This window comes from Oncorhynchus mykiss, chromosome 7, assembly GCF_057628025.1.
Source record: "Oncorhynchus mykiss isolate SJ-2025 chromosome 7, ASM5762802v1, whole genome shotgun sequence".
Lineage (NCBI taxonomy): Eukaryota > Metazoa > Chordata > Actinopteri > Salmoniformes > Salmonidae > Oncorhynchus > Oncorhynchus mykiss.
Window position 1 is genome coordinate 37,718,623 of NC_143028.1, and position 21,685 is coordinate 37,740,307.

The window sequence follows — 21,685 nt, forward strand, 5'->3', positions numbered from 1 at the left end:
TATATGGCCAATATAGAGTGGGTTCGGACCTCCACCCTGGACATGCGATCTTATCCCAGAGGCTGGCCCATAACAACGCAGTCGCCGCAGGAGAGGCAGACCGAGCAGCCTACTGGTCAGACTCAGAAGGCGAGCCCACCATCCACTGCCTCCGAGCCTATTACTCGCTAATGTCCTGTTCTCTAGATAACAAGGTGGACAAAATTAGGGCACGAGTTGCCTTACAGAGAGGCATCAGAGATTGTAACATTCTCTGTTTCACGGAAACATGGCTCACTCGGGATATGTTGTCAGTCGGTACAGTCGGTACAGTTTCTTCACGCATCGCGCCGACAGAAACAAACATCTCTCTGGTAAGAAGAAGACCATGACCTTAAGATCGTTTCCTGTTTCACAGAGACACAACCCTTCCCTCAAAGGGAAGATATCTGTCAGCTGAGCTCAAAAACATGGAAATCAGAGAACGCTAGAAATGAAACACACACACACACGCACACTTCAAATAACAGTTTGGTTCCAGAAGAGATGAAGGGGAGAAGAGATGTGCAGCGAAGGCAAAAAGCCCCCACTCCTGACAAACAGTGGGCTTTTAACAGCATTCTAATCCCATTCGGAACATATTCTACTATATTGTCTTCCTTCATCAGAATGCACCCTGGGTCTTTCTCCCCCAGAGAAACCAGAAGAAGCAGGATACATATGTGCACCGTTCGCCTCGCATTTATCCAGCAGCCATTGGCCACACATATTTGCCCCCCACAAAGTACCATTAGTTAGTGAGCTTCATAGATTAGGACACGGGCAGCTCTGCGCGATGCTAAACGAGGCTCGCCTCTCATGATTTAAAGGAGGAATATCCTGCCCTAACGTTCTGTAAAGCTTTATATGGCAATCCGCGATGCTGGAATCAAGCAGAGCAACAAATGATGTATGATGTTTATTATGTGTCCAGAAATGACATAACACCCCGTGTTGGCAGCATACAGTACCACATGGTGAGCACTATCCTCAAATCTCCCTCGATTGATCTCGGTCCGCTGGCTTAACTCAGCGATGAGAACAAGGCTCTGCTGAGAAATACACGGACGTGTTAGAGATGAGCTGCTGGACCCACAGTTGTGGGTTCGAAATGCCGAGTAACATTATAACTCGTGGAATGAAGGGGGGGGGGGGCAGGTCCAATTCAACATTATTACAAATATTCAACAATATCAGCAGTTCTTATTGTGTCAATCAAATGTATTTAATGCACAAATGCCTAGACACATTTGTTTTTGAGTGTGGTAATAAGGAAGATTGACCAGGATCTATTGTATGCAGTCTGGAAATATACCATTTCACTCCTATAAAACCAGACAAAAAAGTGCTGAGCCTTCAAAACAGGTACCCTAGGAATCAAGCCATTGTCAGAAAGCCAATGAAATCTGGTAAATACAATAAACGTGTGTCTGTGTTCCCTTCTGTTCTTCTGTCATCTGTGAATGTGCCTGAGAGTAATGCTGTTTACCATCTCCCAGACAGGCAGGCCAATGCCAGCACTCCCATCCCAGCCATCTTGTTCTTTGAGGAGTCTCTGTGAGGGGGACAATCTGTTCGGTATGTAGTTACATTTAATAATAGTGTTTTTTTTGGACTTGAATATAAAGGAATGCTAGCATTTGGTTAGAACATAGACACAGACAAACACACACACACACCGCATCTCTCTGTAATGCCACATTCTGTACAAACAGCATACTCTGTGTACACCATCCACTGAACTGACCCGACCCTGAGCTGCAATCATGGAGACCCATTACTGCAGGGAGGTACTAAGGAATGACACATTACTGCAGGGAGGTACTAAGGAATGACACATTACTGTAGGGAGGTACTAAGGAATGACACATTACTGCAGGGAGGTACTAAGCAATGACACATTACTGTAGGGAGGTACTAAGGAATGACACATTACTGTAAGAGGGTACTAAGGAAAGACATTACTGTAGGGAGGTACTAAGGAATGACACATTACTGTAAGAGGGTACTAAGGAATGACACATTACTGTAGGGAGGTGCTAAGGAATGACACATTACTGTAGGGAGGTACTAAGGAATGACACATTACTGCAGGGAGGTACTAAGCAATGACACATTACTGTAAGAAGGTACTAAGGAATGACACATTACTGTATGAGGGTACTATGGAATGACACATTACTGTTGGGAGGTACTAAGGAATGACACATTACTGCAGGGAGGTACTAAGCAATGACACATTACTGTAAGAGGGTACTAAGGAATGACACATTACTGTATGAGGGTACTAAGGAATGACACATTACTGTTGGGAGGTACTAAGGAATGACACATTACTGTAAGAGGGTACTAAGGTATGACACATTACTGTTGGGAGGTACTAAGGAATGACACATTACTGTAGGGAGGTACTAAGGAATGACACATTACTGTAAGAGGGTACTAAGGAATGACACATTACTGTAGGGAGGTGCTAAGGAATGACACATTACTGTAGGGAGGCACTAAGGAATGACACATTACTGTAGGGAGGTACTAAGGAATGACACATTACTGAGAGAGAGAAAGAGACACTTAAAGCTGCAATATGTAACTTTTTGGGCGACTGGGCGACTGCCATTTTAATGGAAAGCAAGTCTAAAAAGCGGTAGATCTGTTCTATGCACGCTCTTTCTATGCTTGCCATTCTTAATCTTTGTTTTTGCGTATTTTACTTTGGGTTTTGTACACCAGCTTCAAACATCTGAAAGTACAATATCTTGGGTTTCGGCAACAACAAAAAAATCACAGACGGTATAACAACTCTCTAGACTATACTTGCTTGTTTTGTCACATAAACTGAAATTAGGTGAACTATTAGAATTTTAGCAACCAGGAAATGGTGAAGCGATTTCTACATAGTGCATCTTTAAGTGTGTTAACCCTTGCAGGGCTGCCGGTCCAGAAAGCATCCCTAGACGCGTCCTCAGAGCATGTGCTGACCAGCTGGCTGGAGTGTTTTATCCCAGTCTGTTGTCCCCACCAGCATCAAGATGTCCACCATTGTTTCTATACCCAAGAAAGTGAAGGTAACTGAACTAAATGCCCTGTGGCATTCACTTCTATCATCATGAAGTGCTTCGAGAGGCTAATTAAGGATCATATTACCTCCACCTTACCTGACACCCTAGACCCACTATAATTTCCATACCTCCCCAACAGATCCATGGATAACGCAATCGCTATTGCACTGCTGCCACGACTTCCACCGACGGTGGCTCCTCTCCCTGTTCGGGCGGTGCTCGGCGGTCGTCGTCGCCGGCCTACTAGCTGCCACGGATCCATTTTTCCTTTTCGTTGGTGTCTGTCTGTTTTTCCTTTACACCTGTGTCCTATTAGTTCATTTTTATTAACCTCCGCTGCCTGCTATTCTTTGTGCGGGATCGTTTGCTGTTTGCTCTGTTAGGGGTGCGTGTTTGCTCTGTTAGGGGTGCGTGTTTGCTCTGTTAGGGGTGAGTGTTTGCTCTGTTAGGGGTGCGTGTTTGCTCTGTTAGGGGTGAGTGTTTGCTCTGTTAGGGGTGCGTGTTTGCTATGTTAGGGGTGCGTGTTTGCTCTGTTAGGGGTGAGTGTTTGCTCTGTTAGGGGTGCGTGTTTGCTCTGTTAGGGGTGAGTGTTTGCTATGTTAGGGGTGAGTGTTTGCTCTGTTAGGGGTGAGTGTTTGCTCTGTTAGGGGTGCGTGTTTGCTCTGTTAGGGGTGAGTGTTTGCTATGTTAGGGGTGCGTGTTTGCTCTGTTAGGGGTGAGTGTTTGCTCTGTTAGGGGTGAGTGTTTGCTCTGTTAGGGGTGCGTGTTTGCTCTGTTAGGGGTGCGTGTTTGCTCTGTTAGGGGTGCGTGTTTGCTCTGTTAGGGGTGCGTGTTTGCTCTGTTAGGGGTGAGTGTTTGCTCTGTTAGGGGTGCGTGTTTGCTCTGTTAGGGGTGCGTGTTTGCTCTGTTAGGGGTGCGTGTTTGCTCTGTTAGGGGTGCGTGTTTGCTCTGTTAGGGGTGCGTGTTTGCTCTGTTAGGGGTGCGTGTTTGCTCTGTTAGGGGTGCGTGTTTGCTCTGTTAGGGGTGCGTGTTTGCTATGTTAGGGGTGCGTGTTTGCTCTGTTAGGGGTGCGTGTTTGCTCTGTTAGGGGTGCGTGTTTGCTCTGTTAGGGGTGCGTGTTTGCTATGTTAGGGGTGCGTGTTTGCTCTGTTAGGGGTGCGTGTTTGCTCTGTTAGGGGTGAGTGTTTGCTCTGTTAGGGGTGCGTGTTTGCTATGTTAGGGGTGCGTGTTTGCTCTGTTAGGGGTGCGTGTTTGCTCTGTTAGGGGTGAGTGTTTGCTCTGTTAGGGGTGAGTGTTTGCTCTGTTAGGGGTGAGTGTTTGCTCTGTTAGGGGTGCGTGTTTGCTCTGTTAGGGGTGAGTGTTTGCTCTGTTAGGGGTGAGTGTTTGCTCTGTTAGGGGTGCGTGTTTGCTCTGTTAGGGGTGAGTGTTTGCTCTGTTAGGGGTGCGTGTTTGCTCTGTTAGGGGTGAGTGTTTGCTCTGTTAGGGGTGAGTGTTTGCTCTGTTAGGGGTGAGTGTTTGCTCTGTTAGGGGTGAGTGTTTGCTCTGTTAGGGGTGAGTGTTTGCTCTGTTAGGGGTGAGTGTTTGCTCTGTTAGGGGTGCGTGTTTGCTCTGTTAGGGGTGCGTGTTTGCTCTGTTAGGGGTGCGTGTTTGCTCTGTTAGGGGTGAGTGTTTGCTATGTTAGGGGTGCGTGTTTGCTCTGTTAGGGGTGAGTGTTTGCTCTGTTAGGGGTGAGTGTTTGCTCTGTTAGGGGTGCGTGTTTGCTCTGTTAGGGGTGAGTGTTTGCTCTGTTAGGGGTGAGTGTTTGCTCTGTTAGGGGTGAGTGTTTGCTCTGTTAGGGGTGAGTGTTTGCTCTGTTAGGGGTGAGTGTTTGCTCTGTTAGGGGTGAGTGTTTGCTCTGTTAGGGGTGAGTGTTTGCTCTGTTAGGGGTGAGTGTTTGCTCTGTTAGGGGTGCGTGTTTGCGCCACAGGTTTTTTTCTCTCAGTTGTTGTACCGTTTTGGACTGTAATTAGGAGTGGAGGTTTCTCCTCTGTGTGTTGCGTTTATTTCCCTGTGTGTGTGGGGACTTTGCTTGGGCGTGTTCCCCCAACTGTTGTTTGTTGAGTTGGGACGTCTAATAAACGATTGTGCTACTGGGACTTCCTTGCTCTCCTGCTCCTGACTACTGCACCTCCCTCCTCTTAGGAGGCACGTAACAACTGCACACTTCCCTATCCCATCTGGACAAGAGGAAACCCTAAGTAAGAATGGTGTTCATCGACTACAGTTCAGCCTTCAACACCATAGTGCCCTTTAAGCTCATCACTAAGCTCGAGGCCCTGGGTCTGAACCCCACCCTGTGCAACTGTGTCCTGGACTTCCTGACTGGCCGACCCCAGCTGGTGAAGGTAGGCAACAACACCTCCGCTACGCTGATCCTCAACACGGGGGCCCCACAACGGTGCGTGCTCAGCCATGACTGCGTGGCCACTCAAACTCAATCATCAAGTTTGCAGACGACAACAGTAGTAGGCCTGATTACCAACAACAATGAGACGGCCTACAGGGAGGAGGTGTGGGCTCTGGCAGAGTGGTACCAGCAAAATAACCTCCCCCTCAACGTCAACAAAACGAAGGAGCTAATGATGGTGGACTTCAGGAAACAGCAGAGGGAGCCCCCCTCATCGATGGGGCCACAGTAGTTCAGTAGTAGAGGGTTGAAAGATTCAAGTTCCCCAGCGTGCACATCATTGACAACCTGAAATGGTCCATTTGGTTTGGTCTAATTGTGTTGCTATCCTGGGGCTCTGTGGGGCCTGTTTGTGTTTTGCGTTTATTGTTTTGTACTGTTAAATATTGCTGCACTGTTGGAGCTAGGAACGTAAGCCTTTCGCTACACCCCCATAACATTTGATTTGATTTGAGAGAGAGGGAGAAATAAAGAGAGGGAGAGAGAGAGATAAAGAGAGAGAGAAACACAGAGAGAGAGAGAAAGAGAGGGAGAGAGAGAGATAAAGAGAGAGAAAGAGAGGGAGAGAGAGAGAAACACAGAGAGAGAGAAAGAGGGAGAGAGAGAGATAAAGAGAGATAAAGAGTTGGAGAGAGAGAAAGAGAGAAAAGTGAGAGAACTAAAGAGAGGGAGAGAGAGAGAGCTAAAGGGAGGGAGAGAGAGAGAAACACAGAGAGAGAGAAAGAGGGAGAGATAAAGAGAGAAAGAGTTGGAGAGAGAGAAAGAGAGAAAAGTGAGAGAACTAAAGAGGGAGAGAGAGAGCTAAAGAGAGGGAGAGAGAGAGAGAGAAAGAGGAAAGGAGGGAGGGAGAGAGAGAAAGTGAGAGAAGTGAGAGAGCTAAAGAGAGAGAGAGAGAGAGTGAGAAAGTGAGAGAAGTGAGAGAGCTAAAGAGAGAGAGAGAGAGAGGAAAGGAGGGAGGGAGAGACAAAACGTTAAGCAAAAATAGCCCCTGCTGTTTCTAAAGGCCAGATAATGAATGAGCTGCTGTTGTGTTGTGAGGCAGAGGGGGGAGAGGGGGGGGGGGGATCTCTCTCTCTCTCTCTCCTTCCTTTAACGGTAATTGCTCATGGTGGGGAGGAAGACTCAGCTTTTCCTGTAAATTGTCTTCAGGAGTAAGAGCTATTAAATCAAGGAACCAATTACATTGAGCAGCAGTTACATCATCACCAACGCACGCTGATGAAACAGCACAGCACTGTGTTTGTGCGTTAGTGTGTGTCCGTGACTTCAGCTAAGGTCAGCTTTAGAAAGAGGGGAGGGGGCTATTAACGTGAGTGGATGGGATGGTGTCTTGTATGGCATTGGGCATTTGAGACAGATTATTGGAAAGTGCTGGAGTCAGCGATAGTGAGTAATCCTCCAGCACTTTATAGATATCTCTATTTATGGGGGGTCGACTTGAGCCCCACCTACAGAACCGGCTGCTGTTTCAGGCATGGAAGCAAATGCTTTGGGGAGGCAAAAGCACAATTGAAGTTGGCAATCACCATTCACAATGACGTTAACATAACAATTAAACTGAAGAAATTCGCAGCACAATCGTCCTTCACAGACAAACCCAGAAATGGCAGGAACACAGACACACACATACAAACTGGCTTGACTAGAGGCAATGAAGTCTGTGTTAGGCCCAGATAAACCTGCAGCACAGCATGGGGTCTCAGAACTGACTGATCCAGCACCACTGACCACACACACTCACACAGAGCATGTGTGAGAGAGAGGAAATATACCCTCATTCAATGTATCCGCTATTTTGTATTTGTGTCCAGCTCTTTTTGGTCAAAGAATCTGTGAATCTAAAGTGTTTTAATTGGAGTTCTCGCTAATCGTGGTCTTCCCACACACACTCCCCTGGGCCTGATACTGGAGCTCAGTCTTGCAGCCTCACAGACACAGACCAGGAGGAGAGAACTTTGGGATCAGCCCAGTCTGCCACTCCCAGGCTTCATTCCCTAACCATGGGGAAGAGAGGAGGAGGGAGGAGGACAGAGGAACGGAGAGAGGAGGAGAGAGAGGTAGAGAGACAGTATGTCAAGAATGAAGGATGGAGAGAGGGGAGAAGAAAAGGGAGGGCGGTAGAGAGGCACAGTACAGTATGTGGTATAGTATTGGTACCGTGCCAGTGCTTGGGGTTAAGGAGCCTTCAAGTGTATGAGGCTGAATTATTCACGCTGATTAGGCCCTCCTCATTGAAATGAATTAAGAGCCCAACATATGTTACAGTGCTTTAGCATTTAAGGGGCTCTCTAGAAGAGGGGGTGAACAAATGGCCATACGTCTGTGTGTGCGTGCGTGTGTGCGTGCGTGTGTGTGTGCGTGCGTGCGTGCGTTTCCAATAAACTCTAGAGTTACTGTACTCCAGCCCATGATGACAGTGTGTGGGTGTAATCCTACTGTATGCTTATCAAACAGGTCTGACTAAGCTTTGAGGCTATGAAAGGAATGCCAGTGTCCACCACAGCACAGCAGCCTCTCTCAGAACAGATCACAAACACAGCAATGAGGATTATAATGAGGAAAAGAAACAGGAAAGATCCATCCTTCCCCATTGGATGTTCTCTGTCTCTCTCTCATCTCACTCCCAAATCATACATTACCAATTCCGTCTCAGTGAATGTGCCCACATTCTCTAAATATCTGTTCTTGCTGTCAAATCGTCCATCCATCCCAGCACACAAACACCCTCCTGTTGTAAAAACAACGACCCTCTCTCTCATTCATCAGTCTACCTCTTCTTTCTAAACCTCCCCTGCTCCTTCTCTCTCTCAGCAAGCACATCCTCTCTACCCGTTCTCTCTCGCTAAATACCCACAATCTCTCGGGCATCAAAATCTCAACCAAGAGGAACCGAATACACCACATTAAATTCAACTTCCTCCCTTCACTCGCTCAGCGTAAGACAAACAAAATAATAATTTGCAGACTTTTTTTTTTTTACTCTGAAAATAAACTGCGCATGAAGAGGAAGGGAGCGCGAAGGGAGACAATCTTGTTACCAGCCGGCATAGCCCTGGGAAGATTTCTATCAGACACACGTATAGAGAGAGGCATCCATTTAGAAAATGGCTTTTCTAGGCACGCTGGGCCATTTAACACACCCTGTGACGACTCCTGTTTGGGGCCGTGATAAATGTTCTTTCACACCAACTCACGACCGCGAATGCACACACTACTTACGCCTCGTTCACACCGACAGCGTCATTGCATTTCAGTACACCACAAGTACATTCATTTCCAATGAAACGCTGCGTTTGCATTGCAGCATTGCGCTGCAGAGGCAGTTGCAGTGCTTTCTGTGTGGTGAATACATATCCAGATGATGCTGCGTACCATTTTGCACCAATTTGCTCAATGAGTGTGATCAAGGCGTTAAGGCCAATCCAGACACTACGGAGACGGAGGGTTCGGAGTATAGCGCAGCGTTGCAATGTCATTTTCTGTCATAAAAGTAGTAATTAGATTGAGATGTTTATGAAATCAGTTAATTTCAGTAAGTGTTTTAACTCAAAGGAGCCCATGGAGATGTTTTCAGATTTGCTTGAATTCTAATGTATTTGCCATCTGCTTGTAGGTGTTGGAGGGGGGTGGTGTTTTGGACAGCCCAGAGACAGAGCTGAGCCCCAACGGCCCATCTACAGGTGGTTCACTGCCCCTTGGTTCATCATCTCCCCTTGGTTCATCATCTCCCTGGTCTGGGGCGGCAGGGTAGACTAGTGGTTAGACTAGTAACCAGAAGGTTGCAAGTTCAAATCCCAGAGCTGACAAGGTACAAATCTGTTGTTCTGCCCCTGAACAGGCAGTTAACCCACTGTTCCTAGGCTGTCATTGAAAATAAGAATTTGTTCTTAACTGACTTGCCTAGTTAAATAAAGGTAAAACTAAAAATCATCTCCCTGGTCTGGTTCATCATCTCCCCGGTCTGGTTCATCATCTCCCTGTTTCAACAAACAGGTGTTCACGTACTTTTTGTCATGTGCCAAACCACACAACATGTTAACTTTTATTGGAGGGCGCGATAGCAGCATTCTGAAAAGACACTTGTCCAGCTGGTGTGAGGAAGTAGTCCTTGAGGTTGTTGCGCACGTCTAGAGCAACTCTGGTTGCCCTGCCTGCCCGACGTGTTCCTTGGGTCCAGGAAGCTGGTGTCCCTTGTACCACCTGTCTCCACTCTCCTAGACGCCGGTTCCACAGTGGGTGTGGAGTGGTCAACAAATGTGGGGTGGATGTACCGTGTTGATGACTCTGTGTAGTCAGTGTCTGAAGTGTCGGTGGTGCAAAGGTCTTTGCGGAGGGCCACACAGGCCTTCACAATGGTCTCAGCTTTCTCCGGGACAACTTCAAGGGCTCGTCCCAGGATCCTCCATCTTGCAGCTCGGATCCCAAAGCAGTCCTGAAATTCTTCTGGCTTTTGAGTGGAGGTAGTTGTCGACCTTCTTGGTGTCACCAAGGTCAGAAGAACCTTTAAAGAAAATAAGGATTTTCCATTAGTATTGAACAAGAACATGACGGCTTTCAAATGTGTATTGTAACAACTGTGTAGCCTATGCTTTGGACATAGGCCCTCATCCTCTTACTGGGATGCCAATGACTTTTATGTAAGGCATATATACTGAACAAAAATATAAACGCAACAATTTCAACGATTTTACTGAGTTACAGTTCATATAAGGAAATCAGTCAATTTAAATAAATTCATTAGGCCCTAATCTATGGATCTCACACAATTTGGCAGGGGCACAGCCATGGGTGGGCCTGGGAGGGCCACTTGGGAGCCAGGCCCCCCCACTGGGGAGCCAGGCCCACCCACTGGGGAGCCAGGCCCACCCACTGGGGAGCCAGGCCCACCCACTGGGGAACCAGGTCCACCCACTGGGGAGCCAGGCCCCACAAAAGGGCTTTATTTCAGATAGAAATACTCCTCAGTTTCAGACGATCCCCCAGGTGAAGAAGCCGGATGTGGAGATAATGGGCTTTCGTGGTTACACGTGGTCTGCAGTTGTGAGGCCGGTTGGGCGTACTACCAAATTCTCTAATATTACGTTGAAGGAGGCTAAATTAACATTCAATTATTTGGCAACAGCTCTGGTGGACATTCCTGAAGTCAGCATGCCAATTGCACGCTCCCTTGAGACATCTGTGGCATTGTGTTGTGTGACAAAACTGCACATTTTCAATAGGCCTTTTATTATCCCCAGCACAAGGTGCACCTGTGTAATGATCATGCTCTTTAATCAACTTCTTGATATGCCACACCTGTCAGGTGGATGAATTATCTTGGCAAAGGATAAATGCTCACTAACAGGGATGTAAACAAATGTGTGGTAAATAATTTAAGAGAAGTAAGCTTTTTGTGCATATGAAACATTTCTGGGCTCTTTTATTTCAGCTCATGAAACATGGGACCAACATTTTACAGGTTACATTTATATTTTTTGTTCAGTATAATTACAACATCTATATTGGTATCATTTTCACATCATAAGTATAGTCACATCTATTTATTGTATCTTACCTGGATCTGGTCATGTCAGGTTTACCCTCAGAGGAAATCCCTCGTCTCCCTCAAAGACATATGGGCTCGGTGTTTGGGTCCGTGAAAAGCACTCTGGCCTTGTTACTGGCAGCTGGCCTGCAATGAGTTGGGAGCCGAACTTGCTTCATGAGAAGATTCCTGCATCTCCCTCCCGACCAAATGCGCCCACGTTGATCATGGTGAAGAGGTACCTTGCATCGCAGACTGCCATCAGGACCATTGAGAAAAAGCCCTTTTGTTGTAGTACTTGCTCCCCGAGTTTGCCGGAACTAGATCCGAATATGTTTTCCGTTGACAGTTCCTGCACAACACAGACAATTCCAACTATCCCCAAACTCTCTGGCAATTTCTTCCCATTTTGCCATGGAGGAATAAGCCACAAAATCCTCCTTCAGGACATGCCAGATAGCCTGCCACACTTCCGTGATGATGGCACAAACTTTTGAGATGCATAGCTTATAACTAGCAGCGATACTTTGCTGTGTGCTGCCACTCGCACCGAATGCTGTGAGGTCTCTCGTGCGATTTATGTGCGGCTGAAGCAAGTCGTCAAATCTGGCAAACTGACATCCGAAAGTAGTGAAAATGGATTTCCTCGTCAAGGCTTCGCATAGGTTGGACAAGAGACATATCTTCTCCGTCGTCCCCTCTTGTCGTGTTCAGTGGACGAACGTGCCCTTTTCTCAGTCGTTCTTTTCTTCTTCTCCTCCTGAGTAGTAAGAGCAGTTCAACCTCTTGCTGTTCAAGCTCTCGAATTCACAACTCATAGAGAGACATGCTTGCTTCTGCTTCTGTGTCTATAAAGTAGTGCCGTACAGCTTAAAACACCAGACTAGCCAGACATGTAGCTAGCTAGCTATATTTGTAAACAAAAAAGGCATACAACACCACATCCCAACGTTCAAATGGCGTCGCTGGCTACAGTCAGAGTGCCTCGGACCCTCTTGCTTGGTAAGCTACTCTGGCTCCCCAAGCCCTAGTGGATTTACACTACACAAGGCGGACTTCCTCTCTGGGTGAAACGCAATGACGATTCTGGACAAAAATGCATGCCCTTGTACATGCATGCACGTCAATAGACAGAGTGGAGCCTTTAGGCTAACACACACACACACACACTCAGGACAACCGAGCCTACACAAACGCACTATGCTAACATACTCACAAACACACTATGCTAACATACTCACAAATGCATTATGCTAACATACTCACAAACGCACTATGCTAACATACTCACAAACGCACTATGCTAACATACTCACAAACACACAATGCTAACATACTCACAAACGCACTATGCTAACATACTCACAAACGCATTATGCTAACATACTCACAAACGCACTATGCTAACATACTCACAAACACACTATGCTAACATACTCACAAACGCACTATGCTAACATACTCACATACACACTATGCTAACATACTCACAAACGCACTATGCTAACATACTCACAAACACACTATGCTAACATACTCACAAACACACTATGCTAACATACTCACAAACACACTATGCTAACATACTCACAAACACACTATGCTAACATACTCACAAACGCACCTTTCAACCATCATACTCACACACACTCAGCCCAACCCACTTACTAGTATACACCAGAACAAACTATTAGATGAACTAACTATTCCCACAGCATTCGCTCAATGTCAATCTTTCTTACAGTGCAAACACAATTGAATACACTTTTAATTGACGTGCTGTACTTGCTTATGCAAATCCACACACATTCCTATTCAATAACTATTGACACAAACTAGGAACGCCAAAGCCTGTATTTCAGTGAGTAAATAGCGACAGACCAAATAGTGATGCTGTGTTATTCTGGAAGACAACGCAAATAATTGTATTGTCAGAGCAACCAACACATCCCCATGCTAACCGCAGCCATGGCAACAACCATCATCACTGCTCCGCCCGCCCAAACACTGTCCTAAACCCTTTAACCACAACTAGCAACTGTCGCCTACACTCGCTATCGTCAATTACACTACCATATTAACACCACGGCCATCCCCCTCACCATGGCAACGATTACCATCACCGCAGCCGTAGACGCTATTGTGGCTGGCTGAATCATCACAGTCAGCCACACAGCAATAATGAAGCATTAGATCCAGGCCCGTTTCCAGACCTGGAAGCCCAGTGAACATGCACACTGCCTCTGTGTAGAAACATGACGAAACTCTGTCAATCTAACACGGCCAAACCATCTGCTGCTCTCGTGTCACGCACACAATGACAGAGGGACAGAAGCAGGAGCCCAGATGCGTGGAGTCTCCAGAGTACATAGACACACTGCTGGTGTTACGCTTCCATTTGGCACACAAACAATACGATAGTAAGCCTAGCTTCAGAGAGAGAGAGAGAGAGAGAGAGAGAGAGAGGGGAAGAGAGAGACAGGGAGAGAGAGAGAAGACAGACAGTTTAACTGCAGGCGTGCATGGGATCAGGTATTATGTTGAGTTCCCAGTACTTACCCCTTTCATCTGCTGGGCTCCAGTGACCAGTTGCAGAGTCTTCTCCAGCTCCTTCTCAATACGGCCTGCCCAATGCATCATTCTGATGGGAACAAAGACACACAGCTGTAACTTTAACATACAAGCGTATCACAAACATTATGAGTTGGGGAGGGCTTAAGAGAGTCAGTTCCCTTCCCTTGTTAAAGTCATTTTCCTTCCCTCAAGTGATGTATATAACTGCATGTGATGTGTGTATGTTTGTGTGTGGGGCCGGGGTGTATGTGTTGTCTGTCTGCCTGAATCTATCTGTCTTTCCATTCCATCCGTCACTCACTCCCCTCCTTCCTTCTATAGACACACTGTCTTTTTTTCAGTCTCCTAATGTCAGTTTTATTCATCAACATCCCGTCCAGCCGCCACTCATCCCTGGGGTTCTGGTTGGACGGAGCGTGAGCGTGTGTTCTTTTGGCTGGGCCTCGATCAGCAGCAGGGCTGTAATAAAAAAGCTTCCCTTCTGACAGAAGTGCACAATAAGCAGGAGGCGCTCTCAGTGGATGGAGCCAAGTCTGGAATTAAGAGATCAAACGCCTGGAGCTCATCAGTTTATATCTCCCACCAAGGCTGCAAATGACTTAATGGATCAAGATGTTCACAAGCTGCTGTTCGATCAGCAAGAGTTACCAACTTAAGAGTGGAGTCCCTACCCACCCAGGCATCACTCAGATAAAAATAAGAAATAATTATACTAACATACGTGGGGAAAGTATAGTAATGAATAATAATAATAATAATAGCAATAATAACTAAGTCATGTACAAATGTTAAGGAAAAGTAACCCCCCCAAAAAATTCTACAAACATGAAACTGTACCCTTTCTTCTGTCCTTGTTTTTGTGGTTGTATTTTGACAAGACGGTAGCAGCCGGCTCTGAGCCACGCAGCCGTTCCTTCCAGACACACCAGACACTCACATCACCAGCACAACCATTTGTCTCTTAATAATACCGCAAAGAAATAAATGTCAGCGTTAAATGTCAGATTATTTTGAAAGAAAAGACAGATCTATGAACCAATACCAGTCTGCCAAGAAGTGACAGAGAGACCTGGAACCACTGAGTATAGTTAACAGTACATCATATCTGTGACCAGGACCCCTGACAGGAATCAGATAAGACGTAGGCATCTGTGAGTGTAGAGAAAGCATTTGTTCAAATGTTAGCCACATAGAACAATGTGTCTTGACTGTGCTTATGAGGGGGGTATAGAGAAAAAGAGAGGAAAAGAGGCTTGCCTCTAAAATGATGGCACGAGGCAGGTTTGCTGGAGAAAGCTCACCGACTATGAAAAGGTCACCTGGCAATGAAGTGAACGCAGGCTTAAAGTGAGACCACACTGGAGCGGAATGCAGTGATGCTAACAGCTAGTGACAATACCTCTTGTCCCCAAGCTAGACACACTCCTTACACAACTTCACTCGTGTACAGTCACCTATACACAAATGCAAGTACACACACACACACACACACACACTTGCACATTGACAGACACAACCAAGTTGTATAGATATGCATAGTGCGTTAAAACACACACACACACACAAACACAACATTGGGGGTGAACTATCATTTTACACGGTAAATATTGCTGGACTGACCTACTGAATCTCAGGCTAAGGCTGATTGATCTCATGTTTACGCTAAGCCAATGTCGACCTTCATTTGGGTCTTAGTTCAAAGTTGAACTTTTTTAATATCACATGCAGAAGTACAGCGAAATGATTTTCTTGCCAGCTCTGAACCCAACAATGCAGTAATCAAAATCAATGTAGTGCCCAACTAAAAATAACTTACGGTATTGTTAGTATTAAATCCAAAAAGTGTATTTTAAAAGATCACTATTTGTATGAGCCTAGGATAATTCATTAGGTTACATAATATGTTCATGAATAGGTCCAAAGGTAGGTGTACAATTCTATAAAATGTCGTTCAGAGAGTTTGAGACATTCATTGGGTCTGCCATCAAAGACTATCTCAGGCTGAAATGAAACGAGTGTATTATCAACCCTATGGCTCTTCGTTGAAGCTCCATCACAAAGTTTAATCGATGGATCTCGAAACCCAGGTCATTTCTAGTGAAGTGAAACATTGAAAAATCATCCATATTCGGACTATTTTCATACGTTTATGAAAGTAAGTGTTAGTGAAATTGCATATAATTTTATGCACAATATTGCAAGATAAAGTGTACATAATTTACCCCGAGATGATTGTGTAAAGTCCAGTCGACCTCCAATGATAAAGAGTTTTTTTCAACATTATTTGTTTTTCATCAAATGGACAGTAGGCCTACTGTAATTGGCAAATAACCTGATGTTCAGCACACACACACACACACCAGCGACAACACCCATCCATCCGGGTGTCACACTTTTCTCTGGATTGACTTAATCCAATGTCACATTGTACATTTCTCTTCGGTGTTGTTCACTATATTCACCTCAAGGACTCTTTTCATTAGCACTACTTTAGTTCCAGTTTACGTCATTTTTTCCCCCCGAGTTACCTGGCACGTCTGTGTAAGAACTGCAGCGAATTGTGATTGACCTTGACAGTCTTAATAGTCTCGAAAAAAATAACTTGGTTTCTTATCCAAACAACTAGCGGCCTTATAAAATGTAAATATGTTTCGACTCGGTCTAGAAATTAAATCTAGCCTATGCGTAGAGTTCAGAAATTAGGCTGTCGCGTCTTACAAATATTATTACACATGCCTTATTAGCCTATTCATACAAGACAATAATGATTAGTAAATGTTTCAATGTTTTTGGGCGGGATAGCCTAAAACACTTAGTCGAGAAAATCTTGACACAGTTGTCTCTGTGAGAATCGCCGTGATAAATCCTGCAACAGTCCACTATACAGCTCGCAGCTCCAAAATGAGGGCTCGCCAGATAACAATTGCCCATATACACAGTTAGTAGCCTAATATGTCATAGGCTACTAATGTCCAACTAAGAGCGGTGTAGCCTAAAGCATGAGCTTGTGAATTATACATGTTTTTATGAGTCTATTAAAATGACGTCCTCCTGTGCGTAATTGTGTAGCCAGAGCGCAAAGCATTGTTTTCTTATTTTACATACGATGCATTGGAAGGGGAGGAACTAGATGTGGAATTATAGAGTACTGAATTAGAGGAGCAGAATAAATGCTTTCCGAGGAGGAAAGTTCCCAAATTCACCCTTCATCTAATTCTAATACCCTACATGATTAGGCCTATATAAGATATTGATATCCAATTCAGTGATTAGATAGCACACATTATATATGTTAATATCAAATAATGATTTATTAAACAGATCTCAAATTAGAGAGAGAGAGGGGAGGGGTCGGATACAATCCTGTTGCTTGTTTGGGGGGGTGGGGGGGGTGGGGGTATCGCTGAGGCAACAGTAAGGCTCCAGAAACGGACAACCCTTACTGACACAAGAGATGCAGAAAAAGTTCCAAGCATGTTTTAGGCTACACATTGATTGAACCACAAAATGAAAAACAATATATAGGTTAATGCAATAAATGTCAGCATAATATTTCAAATAGCGTTGGGTATAACGGGCCCTACAATGCGTATTAATAAGATATAGGCCTATACGGCTGGGGCCAGATTTCCTTATGTTTATCGTTGTGCCTAATCTGGTTCCGACATAGCCTATTGCTGCCTACAATACAATACTGTCAATTAAGAATTGTTTTATTTACACAATGGAATGACTAGTCTAACTGTCAAACCCATTCTAATTAATAGGACATATCCCTACACTTATTTTTGTAATATTCAGGGCATACGTTTTCAAGCTATTAGGGTCGAGGAGAGAGATATAGGCCTACATATGCGTAAAACTCGAAGAGTTCGTTGTCCTTCACACCCACCTGGTGAAATGCGCGTGCTGTGCCATGGCGCAACCGGAGTGCAAGATTTGGACATCCTCGCGGGCACTTTCCCTCCGGTTATAGGCTACCTCCGTTACGGAGGGGCATGGAATTTTGCTGCTTTAAAATTACTAAATCATTTTTTTTTAACGGTAGCATGGCGATAAAATCAGTACTATCAGCTTGATAGTTAGGCTACTTTGATTTAGTTTTTTTTAAGGATTAGCATTGTGACTTGTTTAGATCGAAGTAGCTCCGCCATCACCTATGCGCCTTCTGAATGCTTTTGTCAACATTGTAGCATGTTTGACTATCCGTTATGAACACAAAAGAAAATAAAAAATACTGGGTGATTTGTATTGAGCAGAAATGTTATCTAATCAAGCCATGATCAATAATTGAACTCCCATGCTATTATGGCGAGCACCTGTGACTTGCCAGTAGTAAGTAACCCATGCACCTATCCATGAAAACAACATCCCATTATCGACCGTATTTGGAAGGGAAGAAGCAGTAGATTAGACTATGGCTAAATTGTCATTGCTACAATAACATTCGTGCACGCGGATATATCTGTAACGTAGCTCACGAATAATTCAGAGACGGAAACTGCGTTTCTGTTTCAACATCAGAGAGCCCGTTAGCATCACGCGACTATCGCACCTTTTAGTAAACCGCACGGTTTGGGCAAACTGTCCCAGTTCTGAGATCTCAGCAGTAACCCCGTTTCCATCTCCCTAAATGTAGGCTACTTACGTGTAGTGCTGGGGGAAGCGGAGGCTCCCCGTTGCCGGCGAAGAGACGCTAATGATGAGGACAGTTTGGATTGAGAACATACAGAAAATACCGTAGGACTGAGCGCAGATCGCCATTTTCCATAAAATATTCAAGAAACTGGGATAAATAGAATGGGGCAGTGAGAATAATCTCTTACAGCCGAACTAAGAATAAACGCTGAGCTCCGGAAAGTGTGTCGGTTGATAGCGAGAACTCGCGCTGTGAAATCTCAATCGGAAACGTACAGAGGATTGGCAGGTCAAGACAGCGGATTCGAAGTATCACAGATGCATTGACGCTGCTGCCACCGCTGCTGCTGCTGTGGCTATTTGCGCACTCCTCCCTCTCCCTGCCTTGCACATTTGCTCCGCTCACTCTCTCTCCAATGTAACAAACCGACGGCGTGAACACAAGACGACACATTCGCGCCAATATTCCAACACGACAGACGGGGGCGCGCGTCAGGCTCTCTGTCCTGTTCACCATGCAGGATTATGAGCACAAAGGAACCAAGGCTTTATGTTGGTAATAACAGGCATGTCTCTAGACGGGTAATACATTAACTTGAGAAATGTTCTTCTCTTTGTTGGAGTCAAAGTCTTTAGTAATAGTTGTGGTGAAGGACAGGAGTCATTGGAGACTGTACAAGCACCCTCAACAACCCCAAGTATTTATTCTCTGGTTCTCAAACTCTAAAGCACTGTTACTGCAGTGTTCCCTTGTGTCCTAACATATTTAACACAACATTATACTGCTGTATGATTACTGACCCAGTAAAAATACAAGGCCATAGAAACAGACATATCCAGGTGCTCCACATCCTATTACCAGGCCAGCTCTGTCTGTCTGTCTGTCTGTCTGTCTGTCTGTCTGTCTGTCTGTCTGTCTGTCTGTCAACCTGTTGATCTGTCTGCCTGTCTGTCTGTTCTATCTACAGTTGAAGTCAGAAATTTACATACACTTAGGTTGGAGTTTATTTTTATATTTTTTTATTGAACTTTTATTTAACCAGGTAGGCCAGTTGAGAACACGTTCTCATTTACAACTGCGACTTGGCCAAGATAAATCAAAGCAGTGCCGACACAAACAACAACACAGAGTTACACATGGAATAAACAAACATACAGTCAATAACACAATAAAAAAGTCTAAATACAGTCTGTGTAAATGAGGTAGGAAAAGGGAGCTAAGACAATAAATAGACCATAGTGGCGAAATAATTACAATTCAGCAATTAAACACTGGAGTGATAGATGTGCAGAAGATGAATGTGCAAGTTGGGATACTGGGGTGCAAAGGAGAAAAAATAAATAACAGTATGGGGAAGAGGTAGTTGGATGGGCTATTTACAGATGGGCTATGTACAGGTGCAGTGATCTGTGAGCTGCTCTGACAACTGGTGCTTAAAGTTAGAGAGGGAGATATGAGTTTCCAGCTTCAGTGATTTTTGCAATTTGTTCCAGTCATTGGCAGCAGAGAACTGGAAGGAAAGGCAGCCAAAGGAGGAATTGGCTTTGGGGGTGACCAGTGAAATATACCTGCTGGAGCGCGTGCTACCTCTGGCTGCTGCTATGGTGACCAGTGAGCTGAGATAAGGCGGGGCTTTACCTAGCAAAGACATATAGATGACCTGTAGCCAGTGGGTTTGGCGACGAATATTAAGTGAGGGCCAGCCAACGAGAACATACAGGTCGCAGTGGTGGGTAGTATATGGGGCTTTGGTGACAAAACGGATGGCACTGTGTTAGACTGCATCAAATTTGCTGAGTATAGTGTTGGAGGCTATTTTGTAAATGACATCGTAGAAGTCAAGGATTGGTAGGATAGTCAGATTTACGAGGGTATGTTTTGCAGCATGAGTGAAGGATGTTTGTTGCGAAATAGGAAGCTGATTCTAGATTTGATTTTGAATTGGAGATGCTTAATGTGAGTCTGGAAGGAGAGTTTACAATCCAACCAGACACCTAGGTATTTGTAGTTGTCCACATATTCTAAGTCAGAACCGTCCTGAGTAGTGATGCTGGATGGGCGGGCAGGTGCGGGCAGTGATCGGTTGAAGAGCATGCATTTAATTTACTTGCATTTAAGAGCAGTTGGAGGCCACGGAAGTAGAGTTGTTTGACATTGAAGCACATCTGGAGGTTAGTTAACACAGTGTCCAAAGAAGGGCCAGAAGTATACAGAATGGTGTCATCTGCATAGAGATGGATCAGAGAATCACCAGCAGCAAGAGCAACATCATTGATGTATACAGAGAAAAGAGTCGGCCCGAGAACTGAACCCTGTGGCTCCCCCATAGAGACTGCCAGAGGTCGGGACAACAGGCCCTCTGATTTGAGACACTGAACTCTGTCTGAGAAGTAGTTGGTGAACCAGGTGAGGCAGTCATTTGAGAAATCAAGGCCGTTGAGTCTTCCGATAAGAATATGGTGTTTGACAGAGTCGAAAGCCTTTGCCAGGTTGATGAATACAGCTGCACAGTATTGTCTCTTATCGGTTATGATATCATTTAGGACCTTGAGCGTGGCTGAGGTGCACCCATGGCCAGCTCGGAAACCAGATTGCATAGCGTAGAAGGTACGGTGGGATTCGAAATGGTCGGGGCTGTTCACCGGGGTAGGGCTGTTTACCGGGGTAGGGGTAGCCAGGTGGAAAGCATGGCCAGCCATAGAAAAATGTTTATTGAAATTCTCAATTATCGTGGATTTATCAGTGGTGACAGTGTTTCCTACCCTCAGTGCATTGGGCAGCTGGGCAGCTGGGAGGAGGTGCTCTTATTCTCCATGGACTTTACAGTGGCCCAGAACTTTTTGGAGTTTGCGCTACAGGATGCATGTTTCTGTTGAAAAAGCTAGCCTTTGCTTTCCTAACTGCCTGTGTATATTGGTTCCGAACTTCTCTGAAAAGTTGCATATCGCAGGGGCTATTCGATGCTAATGAAGTACGCCGTAGGATGTTTTTGTGCTGTTAAAACTTATTTTTCAACCACTCCTCAAATGACTTGTTAACACACTATAGTTTTGGCAAGTTGGTTAGGACATCTACTTTGTGCATGACACAAGTCATTTTTTCCAACAATTGTTAAGACAGATTAAATCAATCCCAGAACAACAGCAAAGGACCCTGTGAAGATGCTGGAGGAAACAGGTACAAAAGTATTTGTATCCACATTAAAATGAGCCCTATATCGACACAACCTGAAAGGCCGCTCAGAAAGGAAGGAGCCACTGCTCCAAAACCACCATAAAAAAGCCAGACTTCCGTTTGCAACTGCACATGGGGACAAAGGTCATACATTTTGGAGAAATGTCCTCTGGTCTGATGAAACAAAACAGAACTGTTTGACCATAATGACCATCAATATGTTTGGAGGTAAAAGTGGGAGGCTTGCA

General features: G+C 45.1%; 1 protein-coding gene across 6 annotated transcripts in view; it reads right to left on the minus strand.

The window, feature by feature from the left end:
- The window catches only part of LOC110527806 (voltage-dependent calcium channel subunit alpha-2/delta-2), a 325,465-nt gene extending 306,639 nt beyond the window's left edge, over positions 1 to 18,826 (minus strand). For 3 of the 6 annotated variants that reach the window (XR_016497237.1, XM_090240879.1, XM_090240881.1), the window contains exons 1-2: positions 18,273 to 18,783; positions 13,610 to 13,691 (exon numbers count right to left, since the gene is read on the minus strand). Coding sequence is in view for 4 of the 6 variants with exons in the window: in XM_090240879.1 (XP_090097005.1) it covers positions 13,610 to 13,691; positions 18,273 to 18,388 (198 nt within the window). In the remaining 2 variants the exon portion in view is untranslated. Of the gene's footprint in view, positions 1 to 13,609; positions 13,692 to 18,272 lie in introns of all 6 variants that reach the window. The other 3 variants (XR_016497236.1, XM_036983281.2, XM_090240880.1) reach the window with 1 other exon arrangement.
- Positions 18,827 to 21,685: the final 2,859 nt, after the last annotated feature.